A 21,320-nucleotide genomic window follows, 5' to 3' on the forward strand; every position below is an offset into this window, starting at 1 on the left:
GGCTGGAGTATGGGTGCTGAAGGGGCCTCTTGACTGCGTCGCACCTGAGGAAGACGTGTGAGCACGTTTCGAGTTCGGGGTGCTGGTACGTCGCAGCAGAGCGTGGCACACGCGGGGGGATCGGGTGGAGGGCGGCCATTGTTTGGCGAAGGCGGGACACGTAGTCGGCTGGTGATGGAGACGGGAAGTCGGGAGGTGGGTCGATGATATCGCCAGGCAAGCGAAGAGACGTCCCGAAAACTAATTCCGCCGATGTGCAGCCTAAGTCTGGCTTATAAGCCGACCGAACTCCCAGCAGAGCTAGGGGCAGGACTTCTGTCCAAGGAAGGTCAGATGAGGTCCGGAGCGCGGCTTTCAGCTGCCGGTGAAAGTGCTCAACGAGGCCGTTGGAAGCCGGGTGGTAGGCGGTTGTTCGAATACGTTTGGTGCCAAGGGCTTGCGTGAGGTTGGAAAACAGGTTGGACTCGAACTGCGCGCCCCGGTCTGTGGTGATGATTGACGGAACACCGAACCGCGATACCCAGGTGGAGATGAAGGCTGAGGCGACGGTGGCGGCGGTAGCGTCGTGAATGGGAATGGCTTCGGGCCACCGGGTGAAGCGATCGACGATGGTCAGAATATACCGATGGCCAGCACATACCGGAAGCGGTCCAACCAGATCAATGTGGAGATGCGCGAAACGGTCGTCGGGGGGCAAGAACCTTTCTGGTGCTCTGCGGACGTGCCGTTGCACTTTGCTGCGCTGACAGGGAAGGCAAACGCGCACCCAGTTCTTGACGTCCTTGTTCATGTGCAGCCAGACATACCGTTGGGAAATCAAGCGCAGAGAAGCGCGGGCGCCGGGGTGAGAGAGCGCATGGTACGTCTCGAAGATGCGACGTCGCAGGGAAGAGGGGACGAAAGGTCGGGGCCGTCCCTGAGAAGTGTCGCAGGCAACCAGAGTGGAGGAACCGGGTAAGGCGACATCTTCGATGGTCAAAGAAGCCGTGCCAGAACGGTACTGAGCCAGCTCGGCGTCGGAAGACTGTGCTTGGGCCAGGGCGTCGAGAGAGAGTGCAGGCAGCGATCCGAGAGCGTTCACGCGACTGAGAGCATCCGCCGCTGCATTGTCAGCACCGCTGACATGTTGAATGCCGGTGGTGAATTCCGCGACGAACGCAAGGTGACGGGTTTCGCGAGGACTGTATTTGGTACCTGATGCAGAGAAGGCATATACAAGGGGCTTGTGGTCAGTAAGCACTGTAAATGCACGGCCTTCCAAGAAAGGTCGGAAGTGCTTTATCGTGAGGTAGATGGCTAAAAGTTCTCGTCCAAAGGTGCTGTACCTCGTCTCTGGCGGTTTGAGCTTGCGAGAGAATAACGCCAAGGGGCGCCACGCTCCTCTGATACGCTGTTGAAGCACGGCGCCGACGGCTGTGCTGGAGGCGTCAACCATAATGGACGTTTCGGCGTCATGGCAGGGGTGGAAAAGGAGCGATGCGCTCGCAAGTTCTTCCTTAATGGCCTTGAACGCGGCAGTGGCTTCTTCGGTCCATGATAGAGGCGGTGGGGACATAGTACGTTTAGAAGTAAGCATGGCTTCGAGTGGAATAAGCTTGGCCGCGCACGACGGAATGAAGCGCCGGAAAAAGTTGCTTAACCCAAGGAACTGGCGCAGCTTGGTCAAGGAAGTGGGAAGCGGGAAGTCCTGGATGGCCGCAACTCTGGAAGGCAAAGGCAGGATTCCCTGGCTGTTGACACGGTGCCCGAGGAAATCGAGTTCCGGAACGCCGAACTCGCTCTTCGCTGCGTTAATGATGATTCCATAGTCGTGAAGACGGGAGAACAGCGCACGAAGGTGTTGCTCGTGTTCGGCCGGCGAACGACTTGCGACGAGGATATCATCAATATACGCATAGACGAAGGGGAAGCCGCGGATGATGTTGTCCACAAACCGCTGGAACGTCTGAGCGGCGTTCCGCAACCCGAAGGGCATCCGCAGAAACTCGAATAATCCGAAAGGTGTTGTGATCGCGGTTTTGGCTATGTCCTCTTCGGCCATCGGGATCTGGTGGTACGCACGGACAAGATCTATTGTGGAGAATACTGTGGCGCCCTCCAGCTGTGCAGCAAAATCCAAGATGTGCGGTATGGGGTATCTGTCCGGGATAGTGGCTTGATTCAAAGCGCGATAGTCGCCGCATGGTCTCCAATCTCCGGTCTTTTTGGGCACCATGTGTAATGGCGACGACCAGGTGCTTGATGACGGCCGGACGATTCCGAGCTCAAGCATGTGGTCGAATTCTGCGTTGGCTACCCGGAACTTCTCGGGTGCCAGACGACGCGGGCGAAAGTGGACCGGTGGGCCACGGGTGGTGATGTGGTGGACCACGTCGTGCTGCACAGGCCTGGTCCAGTCAGGTGGCTGGGTGAGTGCCGGGAATTCCTTCAGTATGGCGGCGAAGGGTGATTCAGCTGGTGATTCAGGCACGGCACAGGCCAAGACACGCAACGGTGGAGTCGATAGACGTAGTCCGTGCACTGACAAGGAAGTAGTCCTGTCGATCAGACGCTTCCCGTGAACGTCTACCAGCAACTTGGTGATTTAAAAAGTCGGATCCGAGGATGGCTTGTGTGACGTCTGCAAGCAGGAAAAGCCATCGGAAGTCTCTTCTGAGCCCAATGTTGAGAGTGAGCGACTGCTGGCCATAAACCGGGATAATGGAACCGTTGGCGGCCTTGAGTGTGGAGCAAGGTTGTCGGGAACGGGAATAGCGCGCACCGGCGGGGATGACGCTGACCTCGGCGCCCGTATCGACCAGGAGCCTTAAGCCCGATACACGGTCTACGATACGAAAGAGGCGGCTGTCGCCGAGGCCGAATCCACTTGCCGCCATTAGTGGGGGGCCGGCGGGTTTCCCGTCCAAGAACAGGGGAGCAAGCAGTGGTGGGCTTCGGCACCGAAGCGATGGTGGTACCAACAGAGGCCATCCTGATTCGCAGAACAAGATCGCGATCGCCGTGGCGACGGGGAACCTCTGCGGAACCTTGGGCGACGGGGGCTCGGGGATCGTGGGCGAGCAACCAGCGTCGCAACCAATTGCGTAAGGCTATTGACCTGCTGGAGTATAGCTTCGGTGGCTGGAGTGGGTTGGGAAACCGAAGGACAAGCTTCTGGGATGGGCGGAATGGCTGGGGGAACCGCTCGCCCTCTAGTCTGGGTAGCCGGTTGCTCGAGAACGGAAAGAGAAGGAGATGAGGCAACCTCCATGACAGCATCCGCGAGGGTGGCGAGCTCGTCGATGGGAAGATTCGCAGCTGCTGCCAAGACCATCTGCACGTTATTGGGTAAGCGCTGCATGAACAGCTGACGCAAGAATTTGTCGCCGGCCTGCGGAGCGTCATCTCCCAAGAGCTGCTTCATGCGGCGCAAGAGCTGGGTAGGCCGCCTGTCACCGAGCTCTTCCGCCGATAAGAGCTGCCTCAGACGGTCACGGTCGGAGGCGGACGTACGCTTCAGCAGAGCAGACTTGCGTTGGTCATACGCGTTCTGCGTTGGGGGAGAGATTATCAGATCTTGTACTTCCTCGGCGGCCGCGGGAGACAGGGCGGAGATGACATGATAGAAACGAGTGGTCTGAGCAGTCACACCGGCCAGATGGAACTGGGCGTCCGCCTGGGCGAACCAGATAGCTGGATTGCGATCCCAGTAGGCTGGAAGTTTAACGGCGATGGCTCCTACATGGTGCTGTTGTCCGTCAGAGTTGGGCTGTAGGGAACCTGTGCTAGACGACGACGGAGGTGGGTCGCCTTGATGCATCGCCGACGGAAAAGGGAAAGTAGCGTCGTTCCAGAAAGGAACGTCCGGGTCACCAATGTCAGAGAAAGAGGTAGACTAGACACAGGTTGCCGTGAGAGCCAGGCCAGTCGAACTAGTGCCCGAGATGGCCGAGGCAAAGGTTTTTATTACCCGCGCGCCTAGGTTACTGGTGCGCGGGAATGGTAATGGCGATGCCGCTACAATAGGTCCCGTCACGAGTTCCCTAATACGCTCTTTTCAATAGCGGATGAATTTTTTAAAGGTGTACAGAACAGAGGCCCCGCGAGCGCTCTGTAGGTCACCGTATTCGTCGTTGTCTCGCAGGAGCGCATTTTATTCATTGCGGAACACGCCGAAGCGACAAATAAACGAAAATTTTTGAATCACCTCAGTGCTGATTTAACGCATTACTCAATTTGCCTTGGGATCATACAATCAGCGGAGTGTGAATTGGTTGAGTACCAAAACGAGCTTTCCACCCGGGGCGCTGCTGCTCAGCTGAGGGTCTGTATTAAGCACGAAATCTATCGTGAAGAGGACTTTGATGTCCAATTGAAGCATGACTGTCGCCAAGGCCTCGGCGACGTCCGGCAGCTCCTTTTCCGGGCGAGAGTGCTCGTACGGGCTGCTCGGAAGACCCGTGTCGTACAGAGCACGCTTCAGGTGACCCACGTGGTGCTTCTGTGAATCTTCCTCTGCGCAAAAGGGTATCTGCTCAGAAGCAAAAGACACATGGAGCACTCATACCAAAAGAGCGAACAAAATGCACGAGTCACGTCCATCGCAGGGGCGGAAGGGCTATACACTCTGAAATGGTGCTGCGTTTGGGGTTTTATAGAAGCAGAGACACGCTGTTCACTAGGATTGTTCGCCGAATCAAGGCAAGTCAACACAACATCCCAACAGAAGCGCCTATCATCTGCCTAATCGAAACAGAGAAATACAGTTTATCTTGACTTCCGCGAGGGTTAGGAGCGAAGGACCCCTGCGAAAGACGATTTTTCCGTGCTTCAACTTGCCTGGTCAGACACTCTCGGAGAGGAATGGGGTGCGTTATATAGCGGCTAAGCGATGTCACTCCTTTCCGGAGCGTGGCCCTTGTTGTTGAACTCTCACGCTCCAGCTTCGAGCTCTTACCCCGTGACGTAGAGAGGAAGGGGAGGACTGAAAGCCGCCGACTTGGAAACTGGGCCTGGTCGCGTATCGCGCTCATGACTAAGAAAGACTTATTAGTAGACGCACCGTGCATACGACGGACAGAATACACCGAACGCGTTGGGTAGTGCCACTAATTACCGCGCCTATGGAATTGCGAAGCAAGGGGTGCGGAGAGAGGCCGAACTTACCGAACTATGAAATGCGCGAAAGCTAAACCGGCGAAAGTCATGCACCAATCGTACATGTGCTTTACGATGGGCTGCGAGCACATAAGAGGAGACAGATTTTATTTGAAGAATGCGATGGCATAACGAAACAGCGTCAATGGGGCCACGACTGCGGATGAGTCCCCCCTTTCCCTCAGCCTGTTGCGCCAATAAACGTACTGTCCGCCACGCGATCATTCGAAATTTCTATCCTGTGGTGGTTCCCTAACGGCGATGTCGCGCTCGAAGGAACTATGCCAATACCGACTCCAATGAGGCCGCGCTGGACCGTGCGTCTCGCATCGCCACCTAACGAGAAAGTTAATTGAGATAATCGCAGGATACTCGGGCGTCGTCTGCTAGCGAGAGAGAGAGAGAGAGAGAGATAGGCGTGCCGCCTGCCTTGGCAGACCACATTGCTATACTTCCTTCGTGTGTGACCCAGCCGATAGTGGACCTCGCCGCCACTGACTGGAAACTTCAGACAACGGTGTCGCAGACAGTACTTAAACGCAAACGGCGTATACGCAAGCGTGAACGCTGCCACTGAAAATACTTTCGTGATTGGTGCTTGCTTTAAGGATTAGAGCAGCGAGGCCTTATTCTTACTGTTAACATAAAAATGCATAGTGATTTGGAACTCTTCGACACCAGATGTGGAATAAAGCCAAGGAGCCACAGAGGAGACAGAAGAGATGTCCGTTTAATGCAACAAACTGAAGTGGAATGAAAGCCCTCGCTCAAGCGCGACCACGAGGATGATGCATAGTGACGTCATTGTGTCATCTTCCTCAACACCATCCCCGTAAAACAATTCGGAAGCTCACGCAGTGTCGCACTCCAGCCTGTAAAGCAGCTGTATTGGTCGGGTTAGCATCCTTCCGTCCGCCAACCTTACACGGCATGACCATACTCTGCCGTCTGCGCTGACGAACACCTGTTCGACTCGACCCAGAGGCCATGCTACTCGGGATACATTTTCCTTAGCGAGGAGTACGATATGCCCAACCTAGATGCCAGTCGAAGGGCATGGCGGACAGACATTCGCCGATCGCAAGCACAAAATGTATTCCCTGGTCCATTTCGCCCAAAGAACAGCGGTCAGGTTTTCTTGGTAGGCCCAGCGTCTTCGGAGATCACCCGACGTCGAGTTGCCCGCATCCACTAGGGGGGGGGGGGGGGGGGGGGTTGGAAGCGCTGTGAGTCTTTTCCCCACCAAGAAGTGAGCAGATGAAAGCGCTTCGGAGTCGCTTGGATCTTCTGAGATGTAGCTGAGGGGTCTCGAATTTATGACAGCTTCCACCTGAGTGACAACCGTAGCTAAATCCTTGAACCTCAGCGTGCTCTTTCCCAAAACCTTGCGGATGGGGGTCTTGACGCTGCGGATCCACCTTTCCCCAAACCCTCCCCACCAGGCAGCACGCTCCGCAATTAAACGCCAAGTGACTCTGTTCGATGTAAGAATCCCGGTGACTGGGACAGCCGTGCCAAGGTGAGGTCTCGGCGGACACGTTTAAATGTAAGGAAGTTTTCAGAATAGATCTTCAGCGGAACGCCACGTCTCGTGATGAATCTTTTGAACGCTTGCAGAAAGTCACGACTTTGAAATCTTGCTTTCTGGCTGAGGATGGGGTTGTGATCAGCTTTCCCTGCTCGCAGTTCACGCGGCGTTGGTGAGGCCGACTGTGCTTTACAGCCTTCCTATTCTGCACAGGATATCAACAACGCCATTAAATACCGTCCGGTCCCTGTTGGCTCGAAGCCTTCGTCGCTGCCTAGGAGTTCCAAGAATGGCTGAATAACGGCAAGTACTGCCTGAAGCTGCTGAACTCCCGGTTGAGGTTCTACGTGAAAGTGAAACGGCTCGGCACTTCCTACGTTTGCGTGCTCACGTTCCCCGTCACCCGCTCTTCACGAAAATTCGATACCGCCGTGAAAGCGACTTCTATCGAGTAGCGCAGAGGACACGCCACACTCTCACTGGCTTCATAGCTAAGGAGATAGCTAGAGATTCATAGCTAGAGATTCGATACCGCCGGAACCCCCCTGGTCTCTGCCGGTACAGCAGACTTTCGTAAGCCTTCCAAACCTTCTGGAAAGAAGAGATCAGGTCCCCCCCTCAAGTCCTACGAGCCCATTTTCATGCTCTGGTAGACGAGAAGTTTTCTACGTTTACGGCAGCATATGCAGATGCATCTACATCCCGAAACAACAAGTCCGCCTCAGCATTCGTCATACCATCCGAAGGCGTAGTGCAAGGACGACGCCTTTCACATCCAACCTCCTCCACAGCTGTGGAACTCTATGCCATCCTTTTCTTTCTACAACATTTCGCTGATTTTATCCCGCGGGAATAGGCAGTCTTCACAGACTCCAAATCTGCACTTCAAGCTATAGAAAATTCCGGCATACGAGGCCCATCCGCACCCCTATTCACAGATGTGCTAATGGCTTACCACACTGTCTACGCGGCAGGCCACAGGCTAGTTCTCCAGTGGGTTCCAGCCAGGGTTCGGAAAAACCCGGGTTTTTTTAAAAAAGCCCGCCCCAGTGGGTTTTTTCGGGTTTTTCGGGTGGGTTTTTCGGGTGCTGGGTTTTTTTTTCGAACTGCTGCATATGACACGCAACAGCCGTTCTCCACCTATTTTTCATGTTTCTGGGAGAAATAATTGTTTGCCGCTGTAGAATTTACGGTAAAGTAACCTCCGAAGCAGTCGTCCCCTGGACAACGATTAGAAAAAAAATACCATCAATGTAGGTTATGGAACGACTGCACGCGATAAAGCGCACGCTTGCATAGCAACGAAGAGGCAAATGCCGGAGACAGCGAGTTTCACCATATCACCTCACCACCTTCACCACCTTCACCACCTCATATTTCTCGATACGCGAAGGGAGATGAAACGTTTTCCTTCTTTTCTTTTTTTTCCTTTGTTTCTGTATTTCACCCGCGTGTGGGCTTTATTGGGTTTTTCAGCCCGGGTGGACCCAAAAAAACCCGGGTGGGTTTTTTTAAACTGGGTCCATTCGGCGAACCCTGGTTCCAGCCCATTGTGGTGTCGTGGGGAACGAGCAGGCTGACAGCGCCGCAGAAGCAGCACTCTCGCCTCGGAAACGGACCAGTATTGTTCTGCTGAGAGGAGACCGCCGTTCCATTCTGCGACGCCTCGTAACACCCCTGGCTTCCCGCCAATAGACAACCGACACTCTCCCCCATCTATGTTGAGTAGAGTTGATCCAACGCTCGCTTTCCGCATGCCACATCTCGTCAAGATGCTGCATTAATCCACCGACTGCGACTCGATGTGGCCTTTACCGTTCAGTGGCGTTACCGCTTGAGACACGTTGACTCTCCCACCTGCTGCCACTGTGGTGCTCTTGAAGATCTGGAGCACATTCTTCTTCATTGCCCCCACTACCAACCTTCCCGAACCGCACTCTCCGAGTCTCTTAGGGCCGTATTCCCAAACCACCCGCAACTTCGCCCTAAGGGCGCCCGTAGCCCAGGGACCCTTGAGGGCGAGCATCACCTCATGGCAGCATGCGTTTCTCAAACGTAAATGTGCACGCGCTCAGTGAAGGGCTGGCCATCGGGAGGCTCGAAGGGGATTCGGCCCGATTCCTCGTAGAACGGAGCAGAAGCGCATGCGCACGGCCGCGCTTCATTTCCGCTTCTGACGGCTGTCGTCTGCTATTTTGGTATCTGCTGGGGTTTGTCTTGCAAACTTCATGTCAGTATTGTGTTCAGATGTTGTATAACTGTTGGCTATTGCGAATATGAATTGTACACATCTCATCACCGTCTCTTTATGTGTGTATACGTGATGCGCTAAAATGGCAAGATTGTAACAATCACTGGATGGGCGGACAAGGGAAGCCACGATTGTCCATGCCCCTCCTGATGTTGAGACGTTGGTATAATGCACAGACGACTTCGATAAGCAGTATCTTTCTTTGAATTCATATTCGTCGAACCGCTCAAGATGGTTTTTCCCATTCCCGAATTCGTCGTACTGTCGGCATAAAACCAAATCGCTCGACGCGATCCATGAATGAAATCGCACATGTCCTCCATGTTCGTTTCGAGGCGAGCGTCCCTCAGGGAGCGTACAGGGAGCTCGCGAGCTTGCTTGGCTGGCGCGCGCCCTTAGGGCGCCCCTTGCAGATACGGGCGCTTTGGGAAACGAAATTCTCCTCCCTTAGGGCCGGCGCTTACATAGGGAGCCCTCAGGGTTGTTTGGGAATACGGGGGTTAGTCAGCTGGACTCTCGCCCCTTCTCTCTATCGAAATTGATTGGACCCCAGCCCAATCCAGCCCAGCAACGATCTGCGCTCAAAGCTCGTTTGACATTTCTGGACACAATCGGACTGCGATAGTTATTGTGAAGGGGCTCGTTATTTTATTCCCCACATCCCCACCAGCAATGGGGTAGAGTATCGCCTTTGGCAATTAACCTTCCCACTCTCCATCTCAAAATAAAGTTGTTGTTGTTGTTTTGCGTAATGGCTCATGTTTTCCTCATTTGGGAGGATAGTGTATAGCTCTTCAGGTTTTTCTTCATTGGAGGTCACGTGCTGTGAATGCTAGTAAGTAAACCTCGCTTGTCTGGTGAGTAAATTCAAACGGCGTCGAATATTTTTGCATTCTCATTTTTATACATCACTGAGATTAAACTATAGGTTAGAGTGAACTAGGAAAGAGGCGGATGCGCTTATACTTTCTGCAAAAGCGCGGAGTGTGCAAAGTTTGCGGCGACGCTACGATCGGGATACGTTGGCTTACATCGCTTGAGCTATCTATATAGTAAGCAGGTCTTTTCACGTGTATACTTCTAGAGCGTCTTCTTCTTCTTCTATAAGTTTGTAAAGGTAGTGCGTGTCAGGTAGTATAACAGTGACACTAACACTAGCCCGCCATACTAACACCACTACTGTGCTTGTTTGCCAGCGTGCACACGAACACGGCATTCCTATGACTGGAACTACGGTTCATGTCATACAGGTTCATGAGTCGCAGGAAGTGCCCACATCGCACGTAAGGGAAGGGTAAAATAGAAACAAGCTCTGCAAATCTAGTGTCATCCCTAATTCCTCACTATTTTTTATATAGCAGCTTTCCGCTGTTCGATGGAAGGAGCCGCATGCAGCCCGTCGTCGGCGTGTTTCAAAGCCTGGCTGAGACGAAGACTGCGTTAATACCTGTTCCACACGGGCAGAACGAATGCCATTACCGTGTGATGCCATTTCGGTCCCGAATGGCGTTCTTCACGAAGGTCGTACCACACGTCCGCTTGTAATGACATTACACCCCATGATGGGGATACAGCACGTTCACTAGTCAACTAAAATTTATGCCGGTTTAAAAACTTACAGGTTACTAAACAGGTCACAAGTGCATGTAATATCCTGAAATTTAACAATAGTAACTTAATTTTCATGCGGATAACCTATAATGTGCCTCACTAACGTGGTCACGTAAAATCTGTCTGCCAACTCACACCCAATTCAAGAGAAATAATACGGCATCTGGTGCATCAAGCCTATTGCCAGTATACCTATACTCGTCAAAGAAAACTCGTGTGACATTAAATTATGAAACAATCTTGTGTTGCACGGTATACAAAGCGGTTTGATGCAATAATAAAACTTGTTGCTTTGAGCAGACCATGGAAGCGAGAATTAGCATTTCGAGCAGGTAAATGAGTTGTGGCAATCTCATTCAAGCAGAAGCTGTTATTCGGACAAATGTCATTAAAGGTCAGCTACGCCGATTTCCCGATGTGTTGAAACGGTTGTGATATTCAGAACGAGCACATCCAACTGCCCCCGAAATGCACCTTCGTTTCTCAATTTTGTCTTCCCATTACGAAAATTAATTCGTCAAAGAAACCAAAACAAGCCATGGGCGCAGCCATTTTTGTGACGTAGATGGGATAAACCTGCTCCATCTACGTAGATAGAGGATCGCGCGTCTGATTGGATAAAAGCTGAGGCTTTCTTTGACTTCCCTGGCGTCTTCTCCCGTTTGCGAGGAAATCCAGTTATGGCCACCGGCTACGATGAGTGTTTCGTCCGAGGTAATCCCGAGAACTATTGAACGATGGAAACAACAACCGCGAACTCACCTCAACATCATTTTCGGCGTGAAATTGTGATTATGTGCTCGAGAACTTCGCAGTTCAACCGTTCAGCTGCCATTCACGTCAACCCGTTTGCTGCTTTTACTACAAGTGCAGGAATGGGAGCGATTGAGCAACAACGTGAGACTTGGTGATCGTTTGAGCATATACCTGCAGAGGACTGGTCTTCAAAGAAAGAAGGCCGTATTTCTGCCCATGCACATCGTGCGATTGCCAGGCTTGTTACACGAGACACATATATTGTGCAGCATCATAGCGCGACTGCAATGAACGACGTAGGAATGTATCGTGACCACTCGAACTGCATTCGTTGAACCATTCGTCGGTTATATGAAAGTGCTCATTAGAGTTTCCCCGAACAAAAAGTGTGGGATGTAGTTTTGTAGTGTGTTGTTTATCTCGTAGAGCGCATCGCGGCATGTAGGTCGAGAGCCCTTATACGTATTTTTTGCATGTTTACTTGAGTGTGCGCATTGTTCTGTACCACACAGGCCATATTTCATTCATAATAGTTTCGCAAATAAACACGTACGGGTCGATCTCATATTGCTTTTGAGTTAGGCATAGTGTCTTCAGATCAGGGTATGTGTACCCTGTTTGCTGGGCCCAACAGATGTTATTAAGGGTAGTGCAACATTTCCCACTTGAACCATGCTAACATTGCCAGAATAAGGAACATTACACTGTGCTGTGTATCCCACACTCAGTTGTCTCGCGACGTATACCCCCAATTATTATATTGGGTACTCCACATGTTCAACCAGTCAGCACTTCCCATATCCTATTTTTTTTAAACATGTGCTTAAAATTGCACAACTGCCACTCAAGTAACTTTGCCACCAAATTAGTCAGTGACAAAAGGTATATGTACTTTATCACAAATTTAATAACCTTAGTGGAAAGGGTTGATGGTGTCCTCTGCCTCGTACGGTGCACTTCATAGCAAAATACACAATAGTCCAAATGTTTTCCTTGTCCACAAATGCCCTGTCAAAGCTGAAAGACTCTTATCAAAATGGGGAAGCGGGCTTGCTTGTCCAGAGAAACAAATATGAAACTGCAGTGCTCAATGTAAATAACTGCATGCTCAGCAACTAAGGCTGGGATGCCGAAGACCTAATATTTCTAGGTTAAAAGGAACAAAGGAGAAAAGACCACTGCGGCATATTAATGTTGTTTCAAAAGTATAACACTACAAAATTTGTGAGAGTCAGTTGGTGTATTTAGTTACGTTGGTCACCTCCTGCACCAATTTTTAATAAGGTTCAAATGCGTTGCGACCAACCAGGACCTAAGCCTGACCTATGATCTAATAATAATAATAGTATCTATCTATGACCTATATGGACCTTCACCACTAGTTCGGTCTAGGTTTCACACGTGGCTTCTAGTGAAATTCGAAGCTGCTCTGTAGAGCTGACAGGAGACTTGCAGAGTAGAGAATTTTTTTTATTTATACTTTCCAAAGAACATGTAAAAAAACAATGTGCTGTACAAACGGTATTCAAAGAAATACAAATATACATTGTTTTAGCTATGTGCATATTAGCAGATAACAGGTGACTGATGACACACAATGGCCGTCAAGGGTGAGAACACAAGAATACTACCACTGCAGGCACTGTCCTGAAATTCTAAGTCACCATTTGTCAGAAAGCAATGACCACGCACAGCCTAAGGATCATATTGAGCCTCTTCCATTATTATTTTTATTGACAGCATGTTGGCTGCCATCCAGTCCATGAAAGTGACCCTTATCGTTGAAAGAATGGTTCAACAGCAAGCGAGCTGGTGATAGTGTCCATGATGGCGAGACCTGAAGAGGAGATACAAGGAGGGACATAAACACGCTATGTTGGGACATTGTGTATGTCCCTTCCTATCGCTCGTCTCAGGGTTTTTCGCTATGGACCTTCATGATGTTTCCTTTGGCAAACTTTACATATTTTTATGTAGAATTGTGGAGGTACAGCCAGGCGCTGTTAGCAAATCACACAGTACTTTTCTTGAATCAAGAATCCATAGAAGGTACACAGTCATCTTCAGCATTGTAATTCTTTATGTGAGCACTTGTCTTCAGTTTGTCTAGAGCCTTTGAACGAGCACTGCACCAAAGCTATGAGAAGTAAGCTGACGCTTCAGCATTGCACACATCTATGGGACATGTTAATCACTTTGGAATGTCACAGACATGTCATGGAGGCCGGCACATGGTTAGTGGTGCTGAAGAGACAACTATTTGTCATAGTTTAAGCATAAAAAGCAGTTTTGTCACCTGCATGTTGAGACAGATGTATCTCTACATACTTTGCCATGACACAAATATATGAAGCAACAAATGTACCCTCTACTTTATTATGGTTATTAGTCAACACTGCCAAGAATGTGGGAACACAGTCTTGTACCACCTACACTCTTCAAAATGACCTTGACACACGACACATTGTAGGTCAACGAGACTCCAGAATGATGTCCTCTCCCTCCCCATTGGCTGAAAACATTTTTCTACTACTTTGCATAAGGGGAAGTTAGTACAAGAAACGCACATATTCCTTTTTTGAGCAAATCAGTATTCAGACCGTTACCATACTGTGGTAGGCCTGCAGTGCATTACATGGTACAGCACACACTGCAAAAAATTTCACCGTAGAACATGTCCCTCATTCTAATAACAGTCTTCTCCAGTTTTTCAAACTGCCATTTCCCATAGTGCTTTATGGTATGACACAGTATTTCTAAATCTTTACTGTAGTTTACTGGTTGTAGCAGAAAAAAGAGACCACTGTTTCCGATCACAGGAAGCAAGCCATAAGTGCTATACGGAAACAGTACATGCTGCTCTCTAGCAGTTGTTAGTGTTTGGACATGGTATGGTGCATGCAGGGTAGATTCCATGGTTAAAATATCCAAACGTGAACAACTGTTAGATTACATGATGTAGAATGCTCTATAGTACAGTAAAACCTCCAAAGTCGGACACCTCCCTACCTCGGACAACTCCCCATGATTTCTTTGCACGGGCAGGCTCCCATTGAAACTACATGGCGACGAAATTCTCTATGTCGGACACCTCCCTATCTTGGAAGTAGGATAGGGTTTTCCCTGCAAAGTCGGACAAAACCCTGGCCAAATTACCTCAATATCGGCCCATTTTTGCACCAAGAAGACCCAAAATGAGCCAGTGGCCTTGACTTTTGCCCCTTTTTTCCCCTATACTGGTCTCAGCATTTTGTTGCTTTAGTTTTTAGAGTCCAAAAACAAGTGCTGTCAGTCTACATTGTAATTCTTTATGTGAGCACTTGTCTTCAGTTTGTCTAGAGCCTTTGAACGAGCACTGCACCAAAGCTATGAGAAGTAAGCTGACGCTTCAGAGACAAGTCCTTGCTGCTCGAAAAGCTCCAGAGGTAATGCCATTGAGTAGAATCTGAACGGAATTGAATATACTAAATCAGTAATAATTATCAGTGAAGAGTGGGTAGAGGTACCACTACCAGGCACCACCACCAGGTACCACTAAGGACCTTAAATTGAAGAAGGGGGACATTTCTCACAGCTGTGACCTCTACCATTTTTTGTTCCCGTCATATTCTGTAACTCGGACACCTCTATAAGTAGGAGACGCTTCGGCTGCACCGCGGGTGTCCAACATAAGAAGGTTTCACTGTATTTATGTTCCGTGTCATGTGACCACAAACAATATATGCTTTTGCTCATGCTGCACAGCACAGGCGAATTGAGCTGCATGTGAGGATAATAACATGAAACCCGAGGCACGGAGGAAAAGGCATGACTTTACGGTCTCTGTGTCAGTTGTTTCATGTTGTAATTGCGTACCAGCTGGCCTGTACCTGAGAATAGGTTTGATGCATTGTACACACACCATAGACATGCAGTATGTGGTGTGTTGTGATAGTAATGCCAGGCTCCCACAGCTCCCCATAGAGCCCATTGTTTGAGATAATTCAGGCAACACTGGACATGCAACCAATGAAAATGAACTATGATGCCTACCTTTCGGCCAATCAGGAGTCTCTCAGTTGGGCTCGCCTTTCGGCCCGGTACTGGCCAGTACTGGCTACCATTGGCTTTGACTTTTACTGGTTTTCATGCCCGACACTTGTTATTCCGTATTCCAGAACAAAGGCAAATTTTTGACAAAATACACATTTATTTGAAACATCGTACTGATTCAATAGTCTGACACAAATATTCACCGTGCCTACAGAGTCCAAATCGTTGCGTTCGTTGACCAAGTTCGAACTCGAAAAACACACACACACTCTACTCCCAGAAGCGAGCGACGCTCACACGAGTGCACGCGATTTCACGGTTGGCAATCTCCTTTCGTTGGTTGCAGTGCGAAGGTTTCAACGAAGCGGGCAATGCTTGTCGCACGGACACCGAATCCTGTCTCCGTTGTGACTGCATTTGAAAATGCGACGGCGCTCACAAGTGTTCCTCAGGCGTGAGCTCACCACTGCATTCCAGTTCTGACCTCGAGAGACTGTTCGTACGTAGCATACTTGTGTCGGGAAACATCACAACACGCGCTGAGTCACTTTCACACACGAACAAATCTGGGACTTCTCTTTGAACAATGCCATCATACCGTGGTGTCAACTGACATCGTCAGACAGACGCGACAGACGCGAGACACCGCTGCCACTTCTCTCCCTTCTCTTCTCGTAACTGCCCTCCTGACAGGCAGCCCGCGAAAGAATGCTCTTTTGAAACTTTGCCAACCAATAGCGGAGCGCGCAATGTCCTTCGGCCAATGGATATCAACTATGATGCCTGACGGAGTAATACCACGTGTTTATGACGTGGAAACATTTTTTTAGAGCCGCGAAGAGGGGGAGCTGTGGGGGCCTGGTAATGCCACTTCCAATTGAAGAATAATACTCCAGGTGGATTGTTTCGGTACAATCTTGAACTATGCATACCAAAGGGTAGGGCATCTGCGTGACAGGTTTACCTGGAAGTAAGAATGTAAATGTTAGCTGAAGTCATTGAATAATTAACATTATCAATATACTGCTGCAGATCATACCAACAATAGCACACAAGATGCTCCGATATGTTATGCAGGAATGTCTCTGTACTCACAATATTAGTACAGCAGCTACAGAAAGGCATAAAACAAGTTTTTGTATACATGATACCACTTGAATGCAACACAAGCTTCTGCTGCACTGCCAGAACACCACGGCGGACAGATTTACCTTACTTCACCTGAGAAAAAGTATGTACTGTTGCACACATGATGCTGTTTGAATGTCTCGAAAAACATAATTTATGACCGAAAGACATCAACTGGAAGATTTCGATTTACCTTAGTCAAAACTGAGAAAAAGTATGTGCTGTTGCACACATGAAACTGCTTGAACTGCCCTTGAGCGCTCTGGAAGAACACCTTATTTGTGACCAAAACACAACAGCTGAGCCAACATTGAATTTATACCTTACTCAAAATACACAAGATGTGCTGCCGTGCATATGATACTGCTTAAATGTACTCTGAAAGCGCTGGCACCTCAGGCATGGTTGCTCTAAGCTAGCGAGCAACAGCAAGGGTATACGAACACAAGTAGTCGAGCACAAGTGATAGAATGCACTTGATTAATCAGAAAATGAAATGTCTCAGTACCAGGTGTCACTGTTCCGTCAAGAAAAACAGATGAACTTTGAAGGGGCGTCTGGTTGGCACTGGTGACAGCCTTCAGCTTGAAACCCAGACGGTGATAGTTGAGACGTGGAGTGCAAGCCTTTCGGTGGTGCCAGAATGCTTGCGAAATCATTTAACAAATAAGGCAATTCCAAATCTGTACTGAGAATACACCCGCTGGGGCGTAATCTCTAAAGGATGAAGCAGTAACTGACAGATAGCGTATTTTTCTCTTCTACGCATGACTGACTTGTCTAACATTACGTGTCTTACCTTTATCTGCTGCCTAGTCCTGCCCCTGCAATCTCCTGCTGCAGATAAGGTTGGCACAGCATCCCGGACGAGACATCTTCGGCTTCTTGTGAAACAAGTTGCGCATTGCTTCCGTAACATTCGTATGAGCCAGATGAACAGATCAAATCACTGCTTTCGAAGGTGGCACCCAGTCGGAGTTGTAACCGATTGTTGCAGTCAATCGATTTCTCTTTTGCCTTTCGGAAAATTGTGGTTTGAAACATAGGATCTGCATGCTGAAGTGTTCTTGCAGACGGGAGCAAAACGCTCACGCATTCTCGGCACGCAGCACAGAACACGAATCACACCAGGAAGTCTGTACTGGCCTAGCAAATGCTTTGCAGTCGAAGGAAGCAAAACTCACGTTCCTCATGGGTTTAGTGAAGTCCAGAAATATACTGGCTCCCTAATAGCGAACTGTTTATCACTTCCCCAATGTGAATCTGCGCAGCAGACGGCTCGGCAGAAGAAACTGGCCGGCTTGGCGGAAGAAACCAAGCCAAAAGTCATGCCAAGCCGGAGCGCGGGCAGACCTCGAATGTGTCGTCGACACAGGGTTTGCGGGACACAAGACGGGATGTCAGTGAAACTAAAAATTCACTTTTTCAGAAAACCGCGAGGAGTTTGGGATAACTATTTTGCATACATAATCAGTATTCCCCTGTGAACACATCGTGTGAGTACCATTCCATTCTGTAACACTCGAAAATCGGCGTAGCTGAGCTTTAAATCTTTCCGTGTGGCACCGCACGAATGGCACAAAGACGTAAGGGATTCATGTTTCTTGACCGTGTGGCAGCGGTATTACGTGGCGTTGAGGGTTGCATATCATATCGTGCACGTCACAAACCAAACACATGAATTTAAATTGTATTGCTTGAGAGGAGATAATGAATCACTGCGCACCACTGATGCAACACTATGCAACTATAATACATTTTCGCGTAAGGAGCCGTTACCGATTTCCACCAGGAACAAAAGAGCGATTGAGTACAAATGCAATGTTAAATAACAAGCCCACTACTTAAATTCCTTTATAATACGTACTCGTTGACATTTCTCTAGATATTTATTAAAATGGTCATTGCTTATACGTTATGCAGTATACGTTGGTTTCGGCGCAATATCATCGAGAATGACGCACCCACACCGCTGTAATGGCGACTGGGTGACGTCAGGCAAAATAGCTCCTCTCGAGTGAACTGCGGTATTCGTTGCGGCGCATATCAGTGGGCGCGGCTATGACGCCCCCACACTGCCGTAATGGTTGCAGCGCATATAACTGGGCGCGGTCATGACGCCCCCACAGTGCTGCAATGGCAACCAGGTGACGTCAAGCAAGATGGCTGCTCTCCAGGAATCTGTCGTATTCTCGCGGAAAAAGCAAGCAACACATACCGCTAGTGCAGTTCTTGATGAACATCGCGGTCTTGATAAGCCCTGTCTTTTCGTACCGGCTTGGGACAGGTTCTTTGAAATCCTTCAGGTCCTCTGCGAAAGAGAGGTTCACATAACGCGTGTGGACTATGTCTGAATCGGTGGAAATGGAATGTAGGAATTGGATAAGAAAACATTTCTTTAGAACGTTGGATTAGCGTTTGCTCGGTACCATTGAATCCTACCTCCTCTGGTAGCACACTATGTTGCCAAAACGTTGCCCGAATGTTTTTCAACTCCGTGTTAGCGCCGCAAAGCAACTGTGCCCCGATGTTTTCTTCAAACGTTGCCTAAACGTCGCTAATGCCCTCTTCAGGCCACGTTCTAGCAACATTGCTAGACGATGTTCTTACAGCATTGCTGCAACATTGAAAACTGCAACATTCCACATAAGAACAACGCGATGGCGACATTTAGGTACTATTGGCAAGAGGTTGGCGGAGGTATTTGTGCGCTATTTATTTCTTCTTCCTCTCTTTTCTCCGTCGGAACACAGATGCATGCTGACTGCAAGCACTTGTACGCCACTGGCAGACGACTTGAGCTCCGCAAATCTCTGCTTAAATTACTGCGGTTGGGGAGACCGTTTGGGTAACCAGTTTGGATATAGAGGTGCTGGTATCCTCAATTTGCGAACAGGATGGAGCATACACTCAGATTTAAAGTGTTGGGGCTCATTAAGTGTAGCAGGTCGTACGACGGTGACGAGGATGCGCCTTTGAAGTTAGTCCTTACATCAGCAAGAGTGAAGTGCACTCAACAACATTTTTGACATCCCTCCCTGTTATATTGCCACGAATCATCTTCGAGAAACATCCAGGGCAGGCACGGAACGGTACATCTCATCCCGACGCGTGCTGAAGAAGAAGCAAGAAGCTTCCAGACATATCGCCGGCTCTCTGGCAAACGCACGTGCTGTTTCTAGACTTTTCGGCGCGACGCTTAAATGCTTGTGCGCTCCAGGCTGCAGCATTCTTTCTTTGGGCTCAGTTGTGTTCAGAGGCCTACACTCTTAAAAATGAACTTCACCGCATAGCACGCAACTAGCCAACCATCGTCTCGAATGATATCGTTATCTGCCCTGATTTGCTGAAAACGGGCGGCGTACGCGTTTTTTGCGACAATTATGAACAGCATAAGTGTCACAGAAAAGGCGTACGCCTCCCGTTTCCAACAAATCAGGGCAGCTAACGATATCATTCGAGGTGATGGTTGGCTAGTTGCGTGCTATGCGGTGAAGTTCATTTTTAAGAGTGATATATCACTCTTGTGCTTCTGCTACCAAGTACACTCTTAAGAATGAGTTTCACCACATAGCACGCTCCTAGCCAACCATCATTCCTAATGACAACGTTCTCGTCCCTGATTTGTTGATAACGTGGGGCGGAGCCTATTTTGTGACACTTATGCTGTTCATAATTGTCACAAAAAAGGCGTACGCCTCCCGTTTTCAGCAAATCAGGGAAGATAACGATATCATTCGAGATTATGGTTGGCTAGGAGCGTGCTATGCGGTGAAGTTCATTTCTAAGAGTGTAGTTTAATAAACCGTTTGCTGTTTATTCAACGACTCGCCGGCCCATTTCGCTTCTTGACAATATACTGTGTTTTTAATACAGGCTTTGGTCTCTAATGTGATTACCTACGGTTTGGCGCTGCAAAACCAGTAGGTTTTCGGGAAATTTCCGAGGATTCAACACACATTTCTTTGAAACCAAAAGTTCAGAAAGATAAACGAAAGGAAAATGCGAAGAACCTCGCGGGTTAGCTTTCATCATTATCATCTCGTTCATGGTCTGAAAATAGCGTTGTTGTTGTTGCTGTTCCGTTCCGAGCTCATAGAGCAGGGGAGCAAAGGCCTTCTGGTACATGAAGACGAAAACGATAAAAAACCCGACGTAGGGAGCACCAAATACAAAACATGCACCATCTCAAACAACAATCTACAACAAGCAACCTTAAACAACAACCAATATTCCCAAGAGCCACCTGATAGATTGCGACGAGGAATCCGATGAAACACTGATACAAGTCTCTTTGGTGGCGATATCCCTCAATTCAGCCAAAAGCAGGACAACTGCGCTTGTTGAGGCCTTGTCGAGTGAGTGACATTCATTGCACTCTCAAAGGTGACCCACAAGCTCTGAATTCCCCGAAAGGGAATCCCCAGAAAAAAAAAGTACTGTGCACTCTTTGGCGCACTGTCAAACCCATATGAATAGCGATAGCATTACAATAGACCAAGGACGACGACTCCATTTCGGATGCCAAAGAAGCACACTTTCAGGAGTTTCAGCACTTCGGCAGCAGTGTATACGGAAACGATACTATAACGATGCTGAAAGGAAGCTGTCGAATCAACAACGTGTGCCACTTCAAGAGAGCCAGGCGCTTGACGCCTCATGTTATCAGAAGCGTTATCGTTAACACTTTCCGATCTGCTAAAACTCGCTCCCTCAGGTCATGAACCTGAACGTACGTGTGTCACCGTACACGATCACACGGACGATTTCTCTTCGTCTGGGTGGTCCTCAGTTCTTGCGATGCAGAGAATGGGTTTATGAATAATATACTAGATGTAGTCCATGCAGCGCACACTATATAGCTTGGTTCGCACGACT

The 21,320-nt window shown here is 49.2% G+C and overlaps 1 protein-coding gene across 1 annotated transcript in view; it reads right to left on the bottom strand.

Moving 5' to 3' along the window:
- Window positions 1-21,320, bottom strand: part of LOC135399541 (uncharacterized) — a 163,152-nt gene that overhangs the window by 92,800 nt on the left and 49,032 nt on the right. The window contains exons 8-9 of the mRNA XM_064631283.1: window positions 18,661-18,753; window positions 4,262-4,494 (exon numbers count right to left, since the gene is read on the bottom strand). Coding sequence (XP_064487353.1) covers window positions 4,262-4,494; window positions 18,661-18,753 — 326 coding nt within the window. The remainder of the gene's footprint in view (window positions 1-4,261; window positions 4,495-18,660; window positions 18,754-21,320) is intronic.

Source organism: Ornithodoros turicata, chromosome 7 (assembly GCF_037126465.1).
Source record: "Ornithodoros turicata isolate Travis chromosome 7, ASM3712646v1, whole genome shotgun sequence".
Taxonomy (NCBI): domain Eukaryota; kingdom Metazoa; phylum Arthropoda; class Arachnida; order Ixodida; family Argasidae; genus Ornithodoros; species Ornithodoros turicata.